The 21494-nt window shown below is 46.2% G+C and overlaps 8 protein-coding genes across 8 annotated transcripts; 5 read left to right on the plus strand and 3 right to left on the minus strand.

The window, feature by feature from the left end:
• Positions 1–867: 867 nt before the first annotated feature.
• Positions 868–1953, minus strand: N7503_000015 (uncharacterized protein; the record flags this gene model as incomplete). Its single annotated transcript, XM_057059576.1, has 3 exons — positions 868–1055; positions 1106–1350; positions 1406–1953. 3 exons carry the CDS (start codon positions 1951–1953, stop codon positions 868–870), a joined length of 981 nt encoding a protein of 326 aa, XP_056926499.1.
• A 1235-nt stretch (positions 1954–3188) lies between these two features.
• N7503_000016 (uncharacterized protein) lies at positions 3189–4580 on the plus strand (the record flags this gene model as incomplete). The annotated part of the gene is made up of 4 exons (XM_057059577.1): positions 3189–3227; positions 3280–3381; positions 3429–3575; positions 3627–4580. The coding sequence occupies 4 exons, from the start codon at positions 3189–3191 to the stop codon at positions 4578–4580; spliced, it is 1242 nt and encodes a 413-aa protein (XP_056926500.1).
• An 895-nt stretch (positions 4581–5475) lies between these two features.
• Positions 5476–7139, plus strand: N7503_000017 (flavin-containing monooxygenase; the record flags this gene model as incomplete). Its single annotated transcript, XM_057059578.1, has 3 exons — positions 5476–5607; positions 5680–5820; positions 5871–7139. 3 exons carry the CDS (start codon positions 5476–5478, stop codon positions 7137–7139), a joined length of 1542 nt encoding a protein of 513 aa, XP_056926501.1.
• Positions 7140–10281: 3142 nt separating this feature from the next.
• On the plus strand, positions 10282–12373 carry N7503_000018 (putative acyl-CoA oxidase; the record flags this gene model as incomplete). Its single annotated transcript, XM_057059579.1, has 7 exons — positions 10282–10479; positions 10527–10711; positions 10775–10894; positions 10952–11101; positions 11161–11677; positions 11735–11789; positions 11853–12373. Coding segments are annotated over 7 exons (1746 nt in total), but the record flags the coding sequence as incomplete, so codon positions are not given.
• Positions 12374–14689: 2316 nt separating this feature from the next.
• N7503_000019 (FAD-dependent oxidoreductase) lies at positions 14690–16331 on the minus strand (the record flags this gene model as incomplete). Its single annotated transcript, XM_057059580.1, has 4 exons — positions 14690–15166; positions 15236–15615; positions 15674–15942; positions 16024–16331. 4 exons carry the CDS (start codon positions 16329–16331, stop codon positions 14690–14692), a joined length of 1434 nt encoding a protein of 477 aa, XP_056926503.1.
• Positions 16332–17211: 880 nt separating this feature from the next.
• On the plus strand, positions 17212–17684 carry N7503_000020 (uncharacterized protein; the record flags this gene model as incomplete). Its single annotated transcript, XM_057059581.1, has 3 exons — positions 17212–17328; positions 17391–17456; positions 17526–17684. The coding sequence occupies 3 exons, from the start codon at positions 17212–17214 to the stop codon at positions 17682–17684; spliced, it is 342 nt and encodes a 113-aa protein (XP_056926504.1).
• Positions 17685–18129: 445 nt separating this feature from the next.
• N7503_000021 (uncharacterized protein) lies at positions 18130–18680 on the plus strand (the record flags this gene model as incomplete). The annotated part of the gene is made up of 3 exons (XM_057059582.1): positions 18130–18199; positions 18256–18333; positions 18394–18680. 3 exons carry the CDS (start codon positions 18130–18132, stop codon positions 18678–18680), a joined length of 435 nt encoding a protein of 144 aa, XP_056926505.1.
• Positions 18681–19123: 443 nt separating this feature from the next.
• On the minus strand, positions 19124–20327 carry N7503_000022 (pectate lyase family protein; the record flags this gene model as incomplete). Its single annotated transcript, XM_057059583.1, has 4 exons — positions 19124–19588; positions 19671–19756; positions 19832–19917; positions 19975–20327. 4 exons carry the CDS (start codon positions 20325–20327, stop codon positions 19124–19126), a joined length of 990 nt encoding a protein of 329 aa, XP_056926506.1.
• Between the last annotated feature and the right edge of the window lie 1167 nt (positions 20328–21494).

Genomic DNA, 21494 nt, shown 5'->3' on the forward strand with positions numbered 1-21494 from the left:
ACCCATCTCTGCAAATGGCGCTAACTCGAGTTTCACGGTAAGTGTGCGAATGTCCGTTTCTAGAGATGCAGAGCTCAGATAGGCCACATACTTATGGAAATTTTCAAGGGGTTTGAGTCCGCATATTTAGTTAACGAGTTAGTATAACGTCGCGTGGGCCTCTCATTGTAGCGTGCGTATATCCAAGACGACTTGAAAGGTGAACAAGAAGTCCCTGCGTACCATTCATTAATCATAGAGACCTCAAGACCAATATGTAAAGCAAGGACCAATCATGGATTCAATTAAACGTCCTGCCGAATACCCGTCGCATGTGGTTTGATTCATTCACAAAGGACCCGTGGTTCCCTTAAGCTCGGTTCTTCCGAGGAAGGAAATGTGAAGGTTCTTTGCAGTGTTGGGTTGAGTACCGTCCCATAATAGAAATCTCACGTTCGTTTTCGCTACATCTGGGAAGAAGTAGGCAATATCCCGTCACCAGTGAAGTATACATAGACCCTATATGAAAACCGGGATTGTCAGAGCGGGACGAGCGAATAGTCTAAATAACGTCGTGCCATAAACAAGAATCTCCTGCAATCTCCATTCGCCTTCTCATATCATAGGAAGGCACGGAAGGGGATCATTTTGACGCCTCCACTTTGATTCGAGTATTCGAAAATTCAAAAGGAAAGGAATAAAAGACGATGAGATGCATCATCGTCCAGCATAACATACTAATTTTCAATTTGCTCTACGGAAGTCTACAGCAGTATTTCAAAGGTTGACCGTGAATGGAACTTGATTTTCCAATGATATCAGGATCTTATTTAATCTTGAGCCAATCTTGTTGTGAGTTCCCAGTCGTTTGAAAACGATTAGCGAGATTTAACCATTAACCACAACCCCTCCGTTTGGATGCAAACATTGACCAGAGATGAAGCTACTATCTTGGCTTGCAAGGAAGACGAAACAAGTTGCGACCTCGCTGGGTTGTCCCGGACGACCCATTGGTGTGCCACTAAATTGTTCTTCAGCGGAAGTGGTCATGGTGGCCGGGATCAATGGGGTCCAAACTACAATTGATCAGCATTGAAATAGCCTTCAAGAGAATTTTTCAACTTACTTGGCCCAGGGCACACACAGTTCACTCGGATACCATTTTTAACCTGCTGGTTGGATAATCCTCGAGTAAAAGCAACAATTGCCCCCTTTGTCGAAGTATAGTCCAGCAAATCGGGTCGGCCAATGTAGTGATTGACGGAAGCGCAATTGATTATCGTAGAGCCGCTTTTCATGTGAGGCAGTGCGTACTTCGAAAGATAAAAAATAGGATGAATGTTAGTGTCAAATGTGCTCTCCCATTGCGACCTGTGTGATTATGTTAGTAAAAGCGTAAGATTCATAGAAGGATGGAGTAACATACTCTTCCAGATCTTTGATATCATCAATCATTGTTTGAGTCCCAGCATTATTGACGAGGATATCAATACCACCTAAGGTCTCAACCGCCGTGTCAACCACTTTCTGACAGTTCTTCTTATCGCGGAGGTCAACGGCCAAGCAATGACAGGCTTGTCCGACTTCTTCAACCCGCCGTTTTGTCTCTACCGCATCTTTTTCTTCTTCAGGAAGGTACGTAATAAGGCTAGACGCTCCTTCCATAGCAAAAAGAATCGCGACGGCGCGACCAATTCCAGAATCGCCACCAGTGATGATTGCTTTCTTCCCTGACAGCTTGCCGGCCGCCTTGTAGGTCTGATATCCGCCGTCTTCAGTTGGTATTTTGCTTGATGTGGGCTTGGGATTCTCCATATCAGCCTGTAAGCCAGGCTTTTTGTGATGCTCAACAGGGATCTGGTGGCCTATGCTACTCTTGAGTATGGGGATAATTGTTATGTTCGACGGAGTCCGCTTACCCTGCTGGAATTGGGATTGGGGCCCCCGGGATGGCTTTTCCACTTCCTGTTGCATTTTTGTGATAATCTTTGCAGGAAATACTAGTTTAGATCCGACATAAAATTGTTGACTACTCGGATGGCTTTCTCCTGGCTTTCTATAATAAGCGGTTTTTGGAGCAGAGCGGACACTCTCGTCAGTATGACGTCTTGAACTGCTAAAAGACTGGCAAGTTTTCTATAACTTCCTGGTTCAAGTATCTTGGTTGGCTACTACTTTTCATTTTAGAATATGCAAGTTAGTCACATCGGGACAGAGGGGGCCAAGGTCCACCTTGCCGGACTTTCTTGGTACGCTCAAGTCCCTCCTGCTAATTTGGGCAGAAATGTTTTGACATACACATTCTAAATTCGCGAGTCAATACACATAGGATTGAATGATTAATACATGACGTCAAAGGCTCGTTCGGTCGATTTCGGGATATGCTAAACAAGAGTGGATGCAAAGAAATATCGATCCTTTTGCACATACTACTGTACTGTATATCTGATACTCTTTGACTTTGGTAGCCCCATTTTCCTCAACACCATAATACAATTGGCTCAAAATTCGATGAGAAGGCAATTTTGAATCGTCAAGAGGAAAATTGGATGAGGCCGACCATTGAAGCCGACCATTGAAGCCGACCATTTGTTGGATCAATTATCATGTTTTCAGTGTCTTACATGCGTGGCCTCGAGACGTGTAAAACAGCTTCCTAACGTTACATGCGACAGGCCTCCAGGCTTGGCGGGATTGTGGGTCTACTCACTCCATGAACGCAGCCTGCTACTCGTGGCAACTGCTAACAAGGAACGATTGAGCCCAAAGAGTTGAAGCTTTTCCCTTTTGATAATTTTGGATGACAGGGACAAATCTAGATCAGTGACTGCTTTAACTTCCTAGTAGTGAGTTATGGGAAATGGCAGGTTTGGAAAGATCAAATCAGGGTGATGTAATTTAATAACCCACAAGTTGATTCTTTAACCCGTCAATGATATTATCTCAAATCTAGGTAAATCCTCCTAAAAAGACCGACCGCATTTAATTTACCAATATCAAGTTTCTCGACAAATGATGGTCCGGCTTACCGAGACCTGCTTATGAAAACGGCAAATGACGCCAGACATATGTAATAGATCCTGTTACCGAGTTTGTATTATATTTCATCCAGCAAGAAAGCCTTTCGTGAAATAGCATCTTATTGTCTTCGACGACAGTAACACGAAATTTGGCGAATATCATTAACTGACGACTCACTTGCCCAAAATATGGCGGACGGTGTATTGGAACTTGTCTGCGAATGCAAGGTAAGACACATCGCGAAAAGAGATTATTGGCCTAGTTCTAAGAAACATTTAGCATGACCCATGGGGTAAATTAGGGAAAGATTCTCTCGCGGGTAGATTATGGTCACACATGCCTGATGCAGGAGAGCTGGACGACTCCGAGACCTATTCTGAGGTCAGTAGCCTTCCTCATTGATCCATATAGGCACTAATATCATAAAGATGTGGATGGGTACATATCCGACTGTACCATCACGAGTTCGTGCTACAGGAGAATCGCTTTTAGAGCATCTCAAAAAGAATCCCGATCTTGTCGGAGAGTCAATTTGCCGTAGTAGATACGGCGCCGATATACCTTTCCTCCCGAAGGTGAGACTCACTATACGATGGGTAAACACGCCAATGATTAATCTTCACTAGATTTTGTCTTTTGCAAAAGCACTTCCTCTTCAAATCCATCCAGACAAAGCTTTGGCCGAGCAGTTGCACAAGAAAAACCCGGAAAAGTTCGGCGACACAAATCACAAGCCTGAGATCGCGATCGCATTGTCTCGCTTTGAGGCATTTGTTGGATTTAAACCCCTCGCCGACATTGCTGAGCTTGTGCGAATGGAGCCATTGGAGTCACTGGTGCCAGAGCACACTGAGTTCAATGACGAGACATTACGACAGCTCTGCACGAATCTGCTCAGTTTATCCCCGGAGGCTGTGTCTGACATAGTCACAAAACTACAAAACAGTCCTTTGTCTGAGTTTGGAAATGACCACAAAGTCACATCAGGAAATGATCACGAAGTCACTTCACTTCTCCGTCGACTTAACGAGCAATACCCCACGTCGGACAATGGAATTCTAGTCGCTACACTTCTAATGAACTACATGATCTTGCAGCCTGGGGAGGCAGTATGTGTCCCGGCTGATAGCATCCATGCATACCTATCTGGAGACATCATGGAGTGCATGGCGCGATCAGACAATGTCTTAAACACAGGCTTCTGCCCACGACCTGATCGTGATGATGTTGGCTTGTTTGCGGAAGCTCTTTCATTTAAACCACACAGCCCAGAAGAATCTTTGCTTGAAAAGAAGACAAGTCAAATTGGCTTGAAAGGACGGACTACTGAATATTCGCCTCCAATTAGCGAGTTCAATGTTCTAGGCGTCACCCTGCGTCCCAAGGAAATTGAAGCTCATCGCGTAATCCAAAGCCCCAGCATTTTGGTTGTAACTCAAGGTTCCGGGGGGATGGCTGTGAGCGATGGGTCCTTCCACGAGTTAAAGGAAGGGAGCGTCTACTTCGCTGCCATTGACGCAGAGTTGAAATTCTCGACTGACGCTGGTTTGACATTGTATCGAGCATACGCCACCTTTTAAACGGCTTGATCCTGCCAAACAGGAATATTTTGAACCGCGAATCAACAGTCATTTGTCCATGAAATGTTGCAAGTCATGCTTGTTAAATTAAAACTCCGGAGACAACAGTAGAGAAGACCCCCTTCTAAGATCTGATTGTCTATCAGCATTGGCCGAGGCATCCAATCTGACTACGTAGCCTGTAGGAGTTAATCTCGTACTCCAGCTGCTGGTCTAACGCCTCAACTACGGTGAGATTGCTTGCCGTAAGCTAAGTTTCCAACATGTGATACATTACAAGACGCTTATCTTTAGGTGGAGCTGAATGAATGTACCTTTTTCGCTACTACTGTATATGCGTTCAGGCCAATAAGAAGGCTTGTCTGTGCAGATACTAGCCCGGTCAGAACTCTGACTGAATGCGACAGAAAAAGTCGACATTAAAAGTACCTTAGGTTAGCACTTGGAACAGAAAGCGCCAGGGAACATATCATATTCGACTTTTAAAATTAATGAATGTTATGTTGCAAGCTTGTGATCAGTCTAGACCCTGAGAAACGTACAGTATTGAGTTAGAGCATCTATTCAATTGGTGGAAGCTGGAGATGCCAACTTTGGTGATTGCGAATCCCAGCCTTGTACGTTGTTCATAGTTGGCCGCGACATGCGTGGGGGTCGAAGGCCAAGAATTGACATGATTATCACATGAATATGTGGGGTTAGGGAAACCCCTTGTGACGTCATCCATGGCGGTACGAACTGGTTTAACTACAACTGTGATGATCGTATGGAAACGTCATTCCGTTCATTGTTTTCTTAGGTATGGCTTAGTCAGAAGCTCGTCTTGATTATATTGATGTGCTCCGTTAGAATCTCACCTTTTGCTTTACATGTCAAAACTCTCCCCAGCGAGGCCATGGCTCAATCACTGCTGGCTCTGTTCATCACGAACCCATTGCTCTATGTTTTTTCGGTAATCTATTATATCTCCCAAACCTTCGTTGCGTGGATTTTCGGACCGTCATGGAACCGGCCGAAGTCTTTCGAGGTAAGATTTGACATCAAAATCAAAACTACAAGTATTTCACGAGTCTGATTATGTTGTACTACATTCTTGTAGGGTCTGCCAAGAAGAAGAATTGCTATTATTGGTGCAGGCCTGACGGGCATCTCATCAGCAGCGCATTGCGTCAGCCATGGCTTTGAGGTGCAAATTTTTGAGGCACGAGGTAAAGAGAAGGGATTGGGGGGTATTTGGAGTGTAAGTCAATGGACCGCTATCTCTTTCAACCAGTCGCTCATGGTCAACAGCGCGTGAACTCTACATCAGCATTGCAAATCAACAGCATCATGTATCGGTTTCACCCGACCGTGCGATACAAGCACGCATATCCAACCCAACACGAAATTCGCGACCAGATCGTCGATTTATGGAACCGATATGGGTTGAATGAGCGAACTGAGTTCGGTACACCGGTTACATCCATCAAAAAAGCAAAGTCGTCTGGCAAGTGGGTCATCAATGATCACCCAGAGAAATACGGAAGCTTTGACGGCGTTATAACAGCTGTCGGGGTTTGTGGAGATCCTAAAATGCCTGGGTTGCCCGATCAAGACCAGTTTAAGGGTGACATCTGCCACTCGTCAGATCTCGACGGCAAGGACATCAAAGGCAAGAGAGCTCTTATTATTGGAGGCGGTGCAAGCGCTATTGAGGCACTGGAATTCGCAGTCAACTCTGGAGCCGCCGAGATCGACGTTCTCTCGCGCTCAGACAAATGGATCATTCCACGCAATATCCTTGTACAAAGCTTGCTGGCCTGTAACATATGGGGAGAAGAGACCACTTTGGCGTGGATACCCGAGTGGCTCCTCCACAAGTTCTTCTATCGCGACCTACAGGATATTGCTCCGGAGAGCGGTCTATTCACCACGACTCCTATGGCGAACTCTGATCTCTTCAAGCTTATTCGAAAGGGCAAAGCACGTTGGCTACGCGGTGACATCTCGTCAGTGAAAGAAAACGGTATCCTTTTCAACCACCGATCAAAGGAGGTACCCAAGGGTGGACCTGGTTGCGAGAAGGTCGTTCCGGGCGATATCATTATTATGGCAACTGGTTTCAAACGCCCCTCGCTTTCGTTCCTTCCCAACGACTCCTTTGAGGAGAATTACTCCCCTCCTGACTGGTATCTCCAAGTTTTCCCTCCCAAACATCTTAGCATTTGCGCCAACAACAGCACCTACGTTAACGCCATTGGAACAGTAGGAAATATTCATATCGGAATTTATACCCGGTTCTTACTCATGTTCCTGACTGATCCACTCACGCAACCTACAGAGAGCCGAATGAAGACCTGGATAGACTTCACTCGCTGGATGAAGCAAGGAGCACCGCCAGGAGCATTCGACTTTTTCACGTACACGGAGTTGCTATACTGGTTCGTGTTCCTTGTCTTGATCAATCCATTCCGTTGGAAGTGGGCGCTCTTCATCCTATTCGGCATTGGGCAAACACTTCCATTGGAGATTGTTAGAAAAGAAGAAGCTTTTCGCAAGAAGCTGGAGACCCAAAGTTAGAAATGCGATAACAACGCAATCTGTGAATAGCTAGCTTCTCGGTTAGTCAATTTGAAACGGTCTCCCACTTTCTCTACAGTAATACCACTCACTCAATTCTCACCCCGTTCTTACCTCTATCACCTAGTCTATAAGACCTCAATATGCCATGATGTTGATTTTGTGTGAAAATGGTAAACTCGGTTTTAAAATATCAATCCTGTTGTATATAGTAGATCGGCAAATACCTACTCTGACCTAAGTGGAACAATATGCAGACCGCAATCAGATATCCTTAACAACGGACGTATGTAGAATCAGCCATGTCCCGGGTAATAAGTCTAGAGCGCCGGTCACTGGATCTCGAATCGCTGTTCCAATTAATAAGTTGCCTTCAAATTCTTCGAGCGACGAAGGAGCTTGAGTCCTCGAGTCGACGCCTGTGCCAGTGTCAAATGTGCGTTGAACTTTGCATCTATCTCACCAGATCCAAGCAGGGAGATTCCATCATTTAGCTGAGGCGAGAAAGATATGATTCGCGGAAGGGAACCTCAAATCTCGTGACGGGGCTGGGAAAAAGATCAGTAACAGCACCTCTAGCATGATTGATGGAGCCACCCCGATACATCACAGCTTTGCGATGCTCCGTTTGACTCAGGAATCGAGGCTTCCAAGAACTTATGCAACACGTTGACAAGAAATACTACCTTGAATTTACTGGCAATGACTCATGTGTTGATATTTCCATTTTTTCGATGTGCCTGTTCAAGATCACTATTCTTGAAACCCTTCTCCGAACGAAGATTGCTCGGACCTGTTAGTCTCCCCGAACTCATGCCGGCTGACTTGCTTTAATGCACTCTTTTACACCAAGACTAGTCAAAACAAAGCATATTACTGTATGCAGTGCGGGGTCACGAGGACTGCCTCTACTGCTCGTAGCTCTACCTCCAATACTGCGGACACTATCTCTACTTCACATGGCACTGGGCTGGAAGCTCCAGGTCCTAATCAGACTGGAATGCCAGATACCAGCAATAATTATGGGTGTAAAATAATGGGAAATATTTTCAAGACATGGCGAATGAAGAAGGGTCTCCTTGGATTGCTTTTACGAGATGAACCCGGCCCTCAACACGAAGAAAGGTGAATGCCAAGGGCTGATACCCGAAGGCGCATATTGTATTGGAACGATTTTCCACGTTTGTAATCAGCTATCTGCGCTTTCCGAATGATGATACTTCTCGTTGTCCTAAGATTCTAGATACTTTTCTGGGGTGAAGGGTACAAGTAGCATTCTGATAGACGGAGGATATATAAAATTCTTGACCTATACCTACCTACACTGGAAACATGAACTGTATATATATTCCACAAAAAGGATCTCCCATTGGCTTCTCATACATACAATCCATTAGAGCCTCACACCTCACGCTTCCTTAACGGAAGGGCTATTGCAACTTCCAAAGTAGACGCCTGGGCAAATATCCCTCGGCTTTGGTTTTCAGTGTCTGCAACGTAGTCTGGGTCGACGGCCTAGATCCATAACTCATCTACTAAACGGTTTTCCGGAACAAATGCTGCACAATTGTCATCTACATATAGAAAAACATTCCGTAGAACTCCCACTGTGTTACTCTATCTTCTTCTGCAGTACCTTTAGAAAACGCAAAGGAAGCGCATCATCGTTTCTGTATCAGAGAGTTGGCACAAACATTCGAAAGGCAAGCGCTTTGCGCCTTTGCAGAATGTAGAGCAATCCTTCAATCCTGTAGCGCAAGCGAGGTAGTCGAGCCGTGCCTCACCTTTCCCAGAGATATCACGTCTCGTCCAACCTCTCCCTCATTTTTGAATCATAGTGTTCCTGCCGGAGTTACACGGAAATATCGAACTCTCAGATTTATTTCTCATGATGGGACTTTGGCAGACATTCGAGTCCATAATCAATCAAAGAACGATCCCCGACGTTTGAATTAGCCAAATAAGGATGAAGATTGTCGGAGGAAGTTCCCGTTGGCGTGGCTTTATTTTGGGTCGAGGTAGGGTCGGTTAGGGGGAAACAGTCGTTTACGGGCCTAATGCCAAGGAACTAGAGAAAGGCCATATCCAGATTGCGTTAGCAATTGTCAGATTAATTTTCTCGAATATACGATTAACAATTAGCCCACGAACCATTGATTATGAGAACCAAGACCCAGTGTGTCCACATTTTTCCACATTGGTGATATCTTTAAAAGATCTAGCTGTACCATTTGTTTACAGTTCAGACACTATTCGGTGTCCGATTGAATTTCTTCCACTGCTGAGGACTCAGAGTTTCCTTATTATCTCTGAGTCAAATTTGGTTACCAAAACCCCCCGTATATTTCTTCTTTTCATGTGCTGTTGTGAGAGCACAGCCTCGTCCAGTAGCTGAATTAACCTTACGAGAAGTAATATCTTCTCATTCTTGACGAATAGCAAATTCGGTCCTCCTTTAGTCATGACTGAAATGCTTTTTACTTAGATAATTGTTGGTGTTGGCTAGGTTATATAGCCTGCGAGTATTACTACTACTCAGATATGACTAGTGACATACTTTCTTGATGAGGGCATTCGCATGCTCACACCACCTGCTGCAAAGCCGCACTAGCATATTTGTGAGATTTATGTCATAAGGGAGATTACCAGCATAATCTATTTTGGATTGTCTTCAGCCTCAGCTACTATTTTACGTTCCAGTCTCGCTGATACGGATACCGCCGGGCTTAAACTTTTGCTTGTATGCCAGCTCAGCGATTAGTTCCGAAGAACCAGGAGTAGTTCAGGCAGCCCGTTGCTGTCAGATCAAGTCTAAATCCCAATGAAAGCCACCCAGACACGTGGCTGCTGGCACTCACTTCAGCTGATAGGATACTCATGTAGTCTGGGCGGTGGGGCGTCGGCTATTATTGCCCGGGCATTCGGCATTTATTACCCGTACGTTGGGCAGTCGCTCAACTATCTGTGATCACAGTTCTAGTGTATCCTCAAAGTGGAGACTATTCAGCTCAGCCCCTGATATTCTACCAGGCCATGCGAACCGAGAAGGATATATAAAACCCTTCCGCCATGATGTGTCCCCGCCGCAATATCATCATCTTTGGAAATCCGAACATCCATTATGCCGCTGTCAAATCTAGACACAGCTGTGGTATCAGAGTGCCGTGCGCTTTATGAGGAAATATGGCACTCGCCGTCACCGACTCTGGAACTGGCGCGGTCGGCATTAATGAAGCCTGCATCACTTGCTCTGACTCTTGAGGAGCAGACGCAACTGACATATCGAAGAGCAAGGGCTTTAGCACGTGCATACAGTAAGTTTTCCTGCTACAGCTGGCACGTTAGGTGTATCGTACTAATTGTGACGGGAAAGACTTGACGCTGAAGGATGTTGTGGACACAACCCCAAAGTTTTGGAAACTCCATATAGACATGCTCACCGCAATGGATGGCGGTGCAATCAATTTGGTCAGCGTTCAGTATAATCTTTTCGTCGGCACAGTTGCTCCTTTTGCCGACACGCAACCCCAATTGGCGTTCATTATCCAGCAAGCGATAAATTTCGATATCTCGTGCGTTTCCCAGTTAATTCCCGGATTACATCAGATTTGTTGCAGTTGATTGACCTATTTCAGAGCACAATTCATGCTTACCGAGCTCGGACATGGCCTAGATGCACGCAATCTCGAAACGACCGCGACTCTTTTACCCAATGGCGGCTTTGAATTACACACACCGTCTCCGGCTGCTGCTAAGTAAGAAACCATGGAACCTGTTTTATATAATTCGATACTAATGCTCTGCAATTTCAGATGTATGCCACCGAATACTGTCCGCAGTGGCCTTCCTGTTATTGCAGTCGTCATTGCTCGACTCATTGTTGATGGAGAGGATCGGGGAGTGCGACCGTTCCTCGTTCCCATGTCAGATGGTTCTAAGATGTGTATTGGTGTTACCTCAAAGTACGTGTTAACCCAATCAACTTCTATATATATTGAGACTAACAACTATGGTTATTCAGAGCTTTTCCAGCTCGTCCGGGTGCAAATCCAATTGATCACGCGTTAACCTACTTTAACCGCGTGCAGCTGCCATCCTCCGCCCTGCTCGGTAAACTCCAAGAGTCACGCAATGAACGTGATAACTTCTTGGCTACCATCCACCGCATGCCTGCAGGGACTCTTTTTCTGGCTGGTGGGTGTATTCCACTCATCAAAATGGGTGTTTACAACGCCAGTAAATTCAGTCTCCGGCGACACATCCTTGGCCACGATGGGCAGCCTATGCCTGTGATGAACTTCCGTACCCAGCATCTTCCTATTCTTCACGCTATTGCAAGAGCCCATGTTCTTCAGGCTTTCCTGATTCACGCTGGAATGGGATTTTGTGACCAGAACACTGATCCGCGGGTCCGCCATGCCTTCGCAACAGCGTTCAAAGCAGTTACAACCCATCACTTCCAGAGTAGCCTTAAATCTATGAATGAAGGCTGCGGCTGGCACGGATACTATGACCGTAATCAAATTCTCCAAGCCGAGGTAAGCCACTCTCTTCGTCCAGAGGATATTGCATATATGCTAACCGCACCTCTCTAGTTGGAGTTCCGTGCGATTGCAACGGCCGAAGGTGATGTGAGAGTCTTGGCTATCCGTGAGTATATCGTATTGCAGTTAATCTGAGGCAAGCACGCCAGCTAATTTTTTCACTCAACAGGGCTTGCCAGTGAACTTCTGATTGGCCGCTACCAGGTACCACCGCCCAAAGACCCCAACAGTGCTCTAGCACGGCACGAAGCAGGCTTATTTGCGGAGGCTAGGGAATCAATGGAACTCTTTGGCAATAAACATCGGAGTGAGGCTTTCAACCGAAGCATTCTTCCTCTTGCTCTTCCGTTGGTTCGAGCTGTTGGATATCGGATGGCAATGGAAGCCGCTGTCGAGGTTGGTATTGACCCTAAGCTGCGAGCCTTGTATCAAGCTGGAATTATCAGCGAATGCTCCGCTTGGTTTTCTGAGCAGGGAGGCCTCACCCGCCAAGAACAGCGCAAGATGGAGTCTCAAGCGGCAGATGCAGTGCTTCCAGAATTAGAAAGATTGGTGGAGGAAACAGGGGTAGAGCCTTATTGCACTGCACCTATGACTTCAGAGAATTTGTGGAATAATTATGTCGAGGAGTTGGAGACTTTCTCAGGCGACGCGGTCTGGAGCTTCCAGAATCGTACAGCGCGGCTTTAGAGTTTTGGGGGTCATCTACACTTGGTTCGAGAGACCTTGAGACTACGAAGCAACCCAATCTTGAAACGAAGCCAAACTTGTTAGGTATGCTTTGAAATTGGCGTGCCCTTTATTTAATCATAATGCCCATAATAAAATATCTGTAAAAGAGGGGTTGACAGCAATCATTCAATGTCTATCACATTACTAGTGGAGAAACTGGACAACATCGGCCATGTCGCGACGAGATGAAAACTTCTAGGATGTTTACATTCCTCTGGGCTTAAAAAATCCTTCACCTCCTATCTTTGTTGTTTCGTGAGTACGGAATAATTTAGTGCTTTCGCTGCCTTCTCCTAGCGCGTGACATGAGCCTGGTTAGTGAGAAAGAGCTAGGAGCTGAGGTTTGAAAATTTTGAGAGCTTGAGCATGAATGAATGGTCGCCTAGTACGATAAAGCGATTGATTTGCTCGTGCAGAATGAAGCCTCAGTCGTACAGTTTCTGTGGACTCTGAACCATTAGTGTCCTCCACTAATGATCAGATGACGACGATCACAAACTCCTCAACAAAGCAGCGTTATCAACATCAAGGCTTAGGGTTCCAGTCGGCGCATCCTCTTCTGTGCGAACCTTCAAGAGCTTATGTGGCCTGAGGAACACATTTTACATACCTAGACCTCTCAATTCAACGAAACCAAAAACAGGCCAATAAGTCTCCCACAGAATCTGCTGTGGAATCGCATTAGAAAGAACTCGCAAAGTATTTCGCGGAGCCAGGCGCTTACGTACTAACAAAACATGGGCACTGACTTAAACAAAGATGGCCTGTCCTTACCAGATTTATGATGTCCTCAGACCTAAGTTGTCGCTTCAGATCACTTTGATACTTTTTGAGCAACATAATATATATTCAAAACAAAGCTGACTAGCCAGGGCCCCTGCAGAACTGTTGCACGTGGATTGACGGGCTTCGACTGCTTCGACTCAACCCAGAATTAAGGTACTCCAGCTCGTATAAGGGCCTCCCAACGCCCGAGCGTGGGCTGCCAATACAGCGACTTGAAATTCCACATCATACAATGCACTGTATTGGGGTATAATGACACTTATGCCGCGGATGCCGCTCGCATGCATCTCTACGAGCTTGGCTGATGTCTCGGTTTCTGTGCCGATTAGGTACTGCATTACCCGGTGTTATTCCCCCGCCCAGGTCTGTGATACAATTTTTTAGACAGCTGCTGTTTGCACCATCTGAGAGGCCGTGTCTTGAGCTTTGAAGTGTGGTGTCAGCTTCTTGTTTGAATTCGTTAAATCATTTGATTGATGCAGGTGGTGGGTTGAGGTGGCGGGTTGGGCCGTAGGGAAGCTTTCCGCGATATCTTATTAGCATCGACCAAGCCATAATTGATGACGAGGTTCTGCTCGGAGTATTACGTGCCAAGGTGTCGTGATGGACGTCCCATTCGCCGTCTGAGAAGAGTTGCGATGATGTACTGGTGGAGAATTGGTCGGTTAGCCGAAGTTCTATATCATTTGGGGTGTGAGACTATTGCTATAATGCCTTTTCAGCGAGGCCCTACAACCATAACTGATAATGCGATTTAACAGACCAGTATTTTGAACAATCTAGGTGAGGTATACGGCTATTATTGACTTGCTGCCTGAAAAGGTTGCAAGAATTTAGATTAAAAAAAAAGATAACCGGACACTTATTTCCGACGCTATCAAATGGGGTAAGGGCTATTTTGAAGATTCTTATAGGGAGAGGTGACAATATTGAAGCGAAGAATAAGGTAGATCTGACACAACTATCATATGCCGCCGGGAAGGGGGTATGGAGCCATTGTTGAGATGCTGCTCAAGGAAGGCGCTGAGAATGGGGCGGCGGAAAACATGATCTGACGCCAACTTCCTATGGTACTTCTACGGACGTACGGGTAGGTTGTACAGAATTTATGCGGTGTGAACATTTGGTATGAAGAAGGAAGAAGTCTAAGCTGCTCTGAATGGAGGGATATAGTGGCATATGAGTCACCTGACCCAATAGCACTGGCACGAGCTGTCATAAAGCCGTTATCGGAAAACACTAATCAGGGTCGTTGATGTAATATTCAGAAATAGGTAGAGAGTGTTTCCGGGCTGTCACAAACAAACAACACCTAGAAAACAAACGATTCATATTTCTCCAGGTCCAGAGTCATCCAAATTTGATACAAGTGAGAAGTGCATGAATAGAATCTCTGGAAGCCGTGGGAGCCGAACCCTCTGTTTTGGTTGTTAATCCCACTGAATCCTACTTCTCTTCCCTTGCTAGTTCCTCCTTGCTGAGAACGCTTTAGGTGGTGATCTGGCCAACGAAGAGACCTCGGCATGTTTGCCAGAGGATAGCAGCAGTGCCCACCATGATTGTTCCAGCAATCCACTTTCCAGCGACGCCCCTGCTCGAATTCTTGTCGGCTTTTACCAGATCTGCATCTATTGCTGGCAAGGGAAGATATTCCAACCAAGGTCCGCCTTTAGAGAAACTGGAGTACAGCTTGGCCTTGAGTCCGTCACTGACGTAGGGGACGATGTGGCGGGCTGCAAATTTGAGAATCCAACTCTCTTGGGCTTCGTATCGCGTAATTTGACCGGAAATACCAACGACTGTTTCCGCTCGGGGCATCTGGCCGGCAACATACTGATCGAAAACTTCGGTCAACTGTTCAAGTGTCGGTGAAGGGTCCTCTTTCAGCAAAGGCACAAGACCATTGGTGAGCCTAGCGATACCCTCATAGGCTAGGTTGCCACCTAATCCAGGGTTTACTGTCGCCTGTCGCAATTTGAAAAGAAGTCAGATCTTCAGATTATGTTTGTCTGACGTTTGAGAGGCAATACGAACCTTATGAACTGAGTCACCCATCAACACCACCCGATTATGACTCCACTTTTTGATAACGCCCTCTTCCAAGGGGACCATTGTGGCTTTGACTCGGGCATCCCAAAGGTCCTTCACGGTGTAACCAGGACCTACAAGAGAGCTTCCATACTTCTGGATATATTCCTCTGCATCCTCGTCGGTGAAGCGTGGACAATTAGGGGTTCTGGTGGATTCGAGATTCTTGATAAACAGGAACCAAAACACAAGCCCTTCAACGCCAGCGGCTGCAATAGCAGAGTAATCGTCGTAGTACACGTTGTGGACCATCGCATTAGGCAGGAATTGGTTTTCGGGGTCGTTACGAGAGACAGAGAAAATGCAGCTATATTGACTTGTAAAGGCTGATTTCCAGGTATGTCAGTTGGGCGGCTTTCGGATTTAAGAAGAGACTGGACAAACCCTCGTTGATATCCTTGGCGAGAGTCTTGTTGGTTGGCTCGATTTTATCTGCCATCAACTTTCGCACTTTGCTGTGGATTCCATCTGCGCCAATAAGGATGTGGCCGTGGTGGTGGTCGCCATCTTCGGTGGTGAGTATAACTCCTTGTGCGTTTTCCTCATATCCAATGACCGCAGTTCGAGCATGCAGCTTCGATTTATCTTTCACGTGGCTATGCAGGATTTCCAAGGCCCTACATCGCTCCATGAAAATAATGGGACGTTTGAGACTATAGTTGATAACAAAGGTCAATCTATTTCTGAATAGAGCTCTCGACAGCCTGCCAAATTTTGGAATCAAATGCACCTACATTTCCTCAATGTTGACTAGCACATGCGAGTCCTCAAAACACGAACCGTCGCCGGCATAGTGTTTGCGGTGCTGTAGAGGAACCACCTCTTTCTCAATGTCTTTCCACACCCCCAACTGCTGCAGAATTCTTATCGTATGCGGATGAAGTCCTATAGAGGCCCCAAGTTGCGGGGCAAAATCTCCCTTCTCAAAAAGCTCATAATCGATACCAGCGCGCTCAAAACACAAGGCCAGGCCAAGACCCACGAGACTCCCGCCAGCTATGAGGATCTTGAACCCATCAGACATTTGATTGGGCGAAGCCATCACTATTATCACGTCTGTGCCAAGGTTTAACGGGTTTCAGTGTCGAAAAAAAAAAAGACCTTTACTGTGGGGGAATAGATACAGGTCAGGTTTCAAGTCTAAAACATCGCCCAAGTTGCCGAGGAAAGACGATATATACCGTTTGGCGTGAACTCGTGGACCCCCTAATTTGTTCCCGGGAGTCCCGAGTTGAGTGGATGTTTTTTTTTTATGTTTTGCCCCTGTATCTAGCCTATTTTGTGCAATGCTAATGCCGAAAAAGTCTTGAAACTGGCAGGAAGCGCTAACGGTTAGCCCCATCGTTGATTCGGGGTTCGAGCGCATGGTGGAGTACCTCAAGGTCTAGGCTACTAAACACGGGCTACGTCTGGGAAGTGGAACAACTTAATGTTCCTTTCGAAATGTCATTATAATGGGGTATTAGATAGCTCCCAATTAATTGGTTATCATCAGTCTTTTATTTGTCTCGTAGATTCAGAAATTGTCAACGAAAGCGAAGAGTCAGAATTAGAACTCAGATTATTGACAGCGCCGATCCTTCCCTTTTCAGCAACACATACCCGTTGGTGGTCGGGATCCACCATCCGTCCACCCGGGTTGGGAGTCATTCACCTCGCCTAATTTTTGGCCTTAGTTGAATCTGTACTTAGTTCATGAGTAAATAAGGATCGGCGCTTTGGGTAAGCCTAGAACGGGGAACAATTGACTTATGCCGCAAATGCTGATCCAAAGCGTAGCTTTTTAGTCTTTTGCTGCTTTTTTTCTCCCGGCATACTAGGCACTCGAACACTCCTTATGCGATTTTTGCAACAGCCTCTCATTCACTCGACGCCTGAGACGCAGCCGTTATGCTGAGACGCCCCTGACCATCTTAATAGCCATGACTACTTCAGAGACAGAGCCGAGTCTGTCAGCAGACGAGCAGTATCGACAATCGCTCACATATGGCTTGATTATAAGCACCGGACTCCTGTCCATCATAATTTGCAGTTTAAGGGTAGGACCCCTGCTAAGATTGGGTCCAAACAGCCACGCTGCATGAGCTAATCTCCACTACAGCTCTATGCAAGGGCATTCATCCTCAAGCGGTTTGGAATGGATGATATCGCGGTTTGCATCTCATTGGTATGTTCCAGTCAGGCCCTCAATAGCAGCTCTGGTTTCACTGTGAACGCTAAAGGAATCAAATAATAGGTCATCACACAATCTTTCAATGGATTAGGAATTGCTATCGTGTATTATGGCGAAGGCCGACATTTCGACAACTTGTCTCTTGAAGATAAAGCAATCTGGCTCAAGGTACTATCACCCTTCTTGCTCTTCTTCCGTGCTCTTATCCAGACATGTTGCTGAGTGTGCGTTTTTGAATAGCTTTATTATACGGCCATGTGTCTCTATCTTTACGCCTCTTTGTCAGTTAAGATAAGCTTGTTGCTATTTCTACGAAGAATCTTCGTGAAAAGTATGCCCCATGGCCGTCTCCTGTCTCTCTTCCCGACTTGGCGCTGACTGCAGTTAGCCTGGATGAATTGGCTTACCGCTGGCTTGATGATTTTCCAACTTTTATTCTCATTCTCTGGCTCTATCGTTCTGGCTACCCAATGTGACCCACCAAGGTACGTCACCAGCTCTTTCCCATGCAGTTCCTACCGCAAATATTAACTAGCAAAATGGCAGGGCTGCCTTCGACATGACCGTGACAAATGCGACATGTTACTCTCAATTTAAACTGTTTCAAATTGTATTATATCAAGCAGTGCTTATTTTTGTCTCGGACGTGATCATCTTGCTTGCGCCAATGCCGATTTTATGCCAACTGAATATGCCCACGAGGAAGATTGTGGCCTTGATGGCAATCTTTGGGACAGGTTAGTGGACACGATGCCACGCTCGAGCTTTCGAGGAGTGCTAATAATGACTCCAGGTATCATCGCTTGTATCGCCCCCGTCGTTCGCTTCAGCACTTTAGATTACCTGCGAATAGGCACCACAGACCTCACCTGTAAGAAATTCTTCCCAAAACTTGCTCTAATCATAGACGCATACTGACTGGCATATACAGATGACTCAGCTTCGTCTTTATACTGGATGGCGATCGAGTTCAATTTAGGCCTTGTTGCTGGCTCTCTCTCATCTCTAAAGCCGCTTCCCGTCTTCCGCCGCTTCGGGTCGAGCGCAGGCTCAAAGTACAAAGAGTCCACCGCCAGAGGTACGCCACATGAGCTTGGTGCCATGAGCGGGAGTGATATAAAACATATCAGGGATAAAAGCCATGGTTTAGGCATGGGAACAACAATCTTGGCGGAAAGTGTGAACGAGAGCCAAGAGCGCATCTTCCCGGCCGCGTGACTAAGGCTAAAACTGCGACAGGTCTAGGCTTCGCCTTCAAATATTATATTACTGGTCATTTCTAAATGTATAAAATAACACTGGCTGCATTCCCTACAAATACACTGGTCACTGCGTCACTTTTTCTGAAACCTTGAATCTGGGTAGTGTGTCTCTTGAATTATTTGGACTGAATGACATGCTCCGGAGACTGAGCATTAACCTGAAAACCTTTTAAGGTGGTTCATGGGTTCAAATAAAAGAAGCTTAGCCTGCATTGGCTTCCTAGCTGCGTACTCAGAGAACCGTTTGAAAGAATGAATGATAAATTATCTAGATCAGATTCGTACTTGTCCACTACCTTTGTTGCCTTCATGGCCTCGTACTCCAGGGCTATCACCTAGATACCAGTAGTCTTGCATTCCATTCACATATTTCAGTATTAAACACTGGATCAACATTGCTTAGAAAGTAAGGGTCTGTCCCGCAGTGCCATAAACAGCAGCCTTAACATTTCCAGATCCAAGCAGAGTGTAGGAGTAAGGAACGGTGGTCAGGGTGCCAGTCTCCGCAGTATTCTCACCATCGCCGAAGTCATTATCCGTGGCGACAGCATAGCCGTCATCAGTGGAGTAGAGAGGGTTGTCAACTCCATCAAAGACGTTAGACTGAACCAAAATCTGAGCGCCATCACGGGTATTGATACCATCGTTAACGGAGAGGAAGTAGCTGTTGTAGAAGTGGCCTGTTCCGAAGCGAATGGAGGGGGCACGGGAGTTAATGTTGTACCAGTAGTTGTTAGCATAAGTAACGCGGAGGTGTCCAGTGTCTTCATCGCCGTTGCTGTCAGAGTGGCCAATCAGGGACGCTTTCCAGTGGTCGTGAAAGAATGTGTTAGAAACGGTGATATAGTCGGCAGCGTGGGTGAGCTGGTGATGGGGATTGTGGCCGTCAGTGTCTAAATCTGCTATATCGGGCATTGGGCATTTTTTTCAATTTAGGATCACCTACATCAATCAGACCATCGTAGTAATCTTTATCGTGGTCCATGTCGGAAGAAACATCGCAGTGGTCAATCCAGACGTTGGTGGAATATTCTGCACGGAATACATAGTGGTCAGTTCTGCATTACTTTGAAACGTTCTGCATTCCAAGGTTCTAGAAAAACTTACGAACACCGATGGCATCGCCGTTATCCGCAAGGACCTTCTTGACACCTAGATTGCGGATAATAACGTTCGACTCCTCTTTGACCAGGCTGCGGCTAGGTCAGTATGCACTCCTCAACTCCTAGATAACCAAGAATAGATCATACAGGCCAAAACCGGTCAAGATAGCAGTATAGCTCTTTCCAATGATGCTGGTGTTGCTTCCGACCTTAACCTGGTCGGCGGTCTCTGTGATCGGTCCAGAAACGTAAACAACCTTCTTACTGTCGCCAGAGACAGCAGCGGTGAAGGCCGCGTAGGAAGATACTGTGGTAGTAGTACCACCTGTGCCACCAGTTGTGCCACCATTCAGACTAGCGTAGCCAAAGGCTGCATCGCTGACGGTGGCGCGCTTATCAACGGCTTTGGTCACATCATCGGTGGTGAGAGTAGGAGCAGCAAGAGCAAGGCTACAAAAGTAGCCAGCAACGACGGCAGAAACAATTCTTGTAGTGATCATGATGGAGGTGAAAGGAATCGATAAGTTATGATTCGAGCTTTACAAAATATTTGCAAAGATACTCAGAAAGAAAGATGAAAAGCAATGGCAATACAAAACCGGTTTGGAAGTCTGCATGGTCATGTTCCGTTCCCAGCTTTTTATATAGGCAAAAAGCAATGGGGAAAAAAATATCCGGCTCTTGACTGAAGAGGAGACAACAATTTTCGACTAGTGGACAGCAATTTTCCGTAATAGAAAGGCTACTTTGCTGACTCCATGGCTGATTGAGAGACATGAAACAAGTCAATTTGGAACATTTCTGTGTTCAGTTAAGGCTTTGACATTGTCCCAGCGAGCACCCTCAACTTTCGGAGTCTTCAACATATGCAGCCAAGCAGCCAAGCATAGCAGCTAAATGGAGCCATGAAGGGCGAAGCTGACTCGGCCAAGAAATTTCATTTCCACTAATTATCCTCACAGGAGTTCAATGTCCACATTGTGTTTCGTGTCCGTCAAGTATGGCCAAGGTTTCAGAGGACGGAGTATTTGGACCCGGCTTGCTTGGCATGAATATTTTTGAGGTGGACATCTCCTGACGGAGCCTGGAGATCAGGAAGAGACAAGGTGGTAGTTTGCATACCTTCCACCAATGAAGCATTATATGTGGTCTGGCAGATACACGGAGCCTTGACCTGAACGTATCAGGGGAAATTTGAGTAAACCATTCGCCAATCTTATCCTGCGGAGAAGCTTGGCATTAATCATTCGATGGATTCAGCGGAGTGTTCCCCCGTATGCTACGCCCCCCTGCACTTGGCCAAAACTTGGATGCATCATGGTAGACCCCGCCTCTAAAGAGACCCCTACTGCAAAATCAGTCCCGTCTCTCTCGAATCTAATTCCGACAACCGGATTAACTACAGGTGGGCACAGACCGCAGTATAAATGCTTGGCATTCCTCCTGTGCTGGATTTTCCCGGAGCTGCGGGGTGGGAGAAGACCTATACGACCTTCACGCCTTACCTTAAGCAAGCTTAGTCAAGGTTTAAGTTTCTCAATCAGAACTTCAAGCAGCATGAACACAATCTTCATGGTATCAACTACGAGATGCTATATTTCATCAGACTCCAAATAGCACAAGGAGCGCTACGACACTCATCCGCAGAAAAGCGGTAACATGAGTTG

Source organism: Penicillium pulvis (assembly GCF_028828015.1).
Source record: "Penicillium pulvis strain IBT 33274 chromosome Unknown contig_10_segment0_segment0, whole genome shotgun sequence".
Classification (NCBI taxonomy): Eukaryota; Fungi; Ascomycota; class Eurotiomycetes; order Eurotiales; family Aspergillaceae; genus Penicillium; species Penicillium pulvis.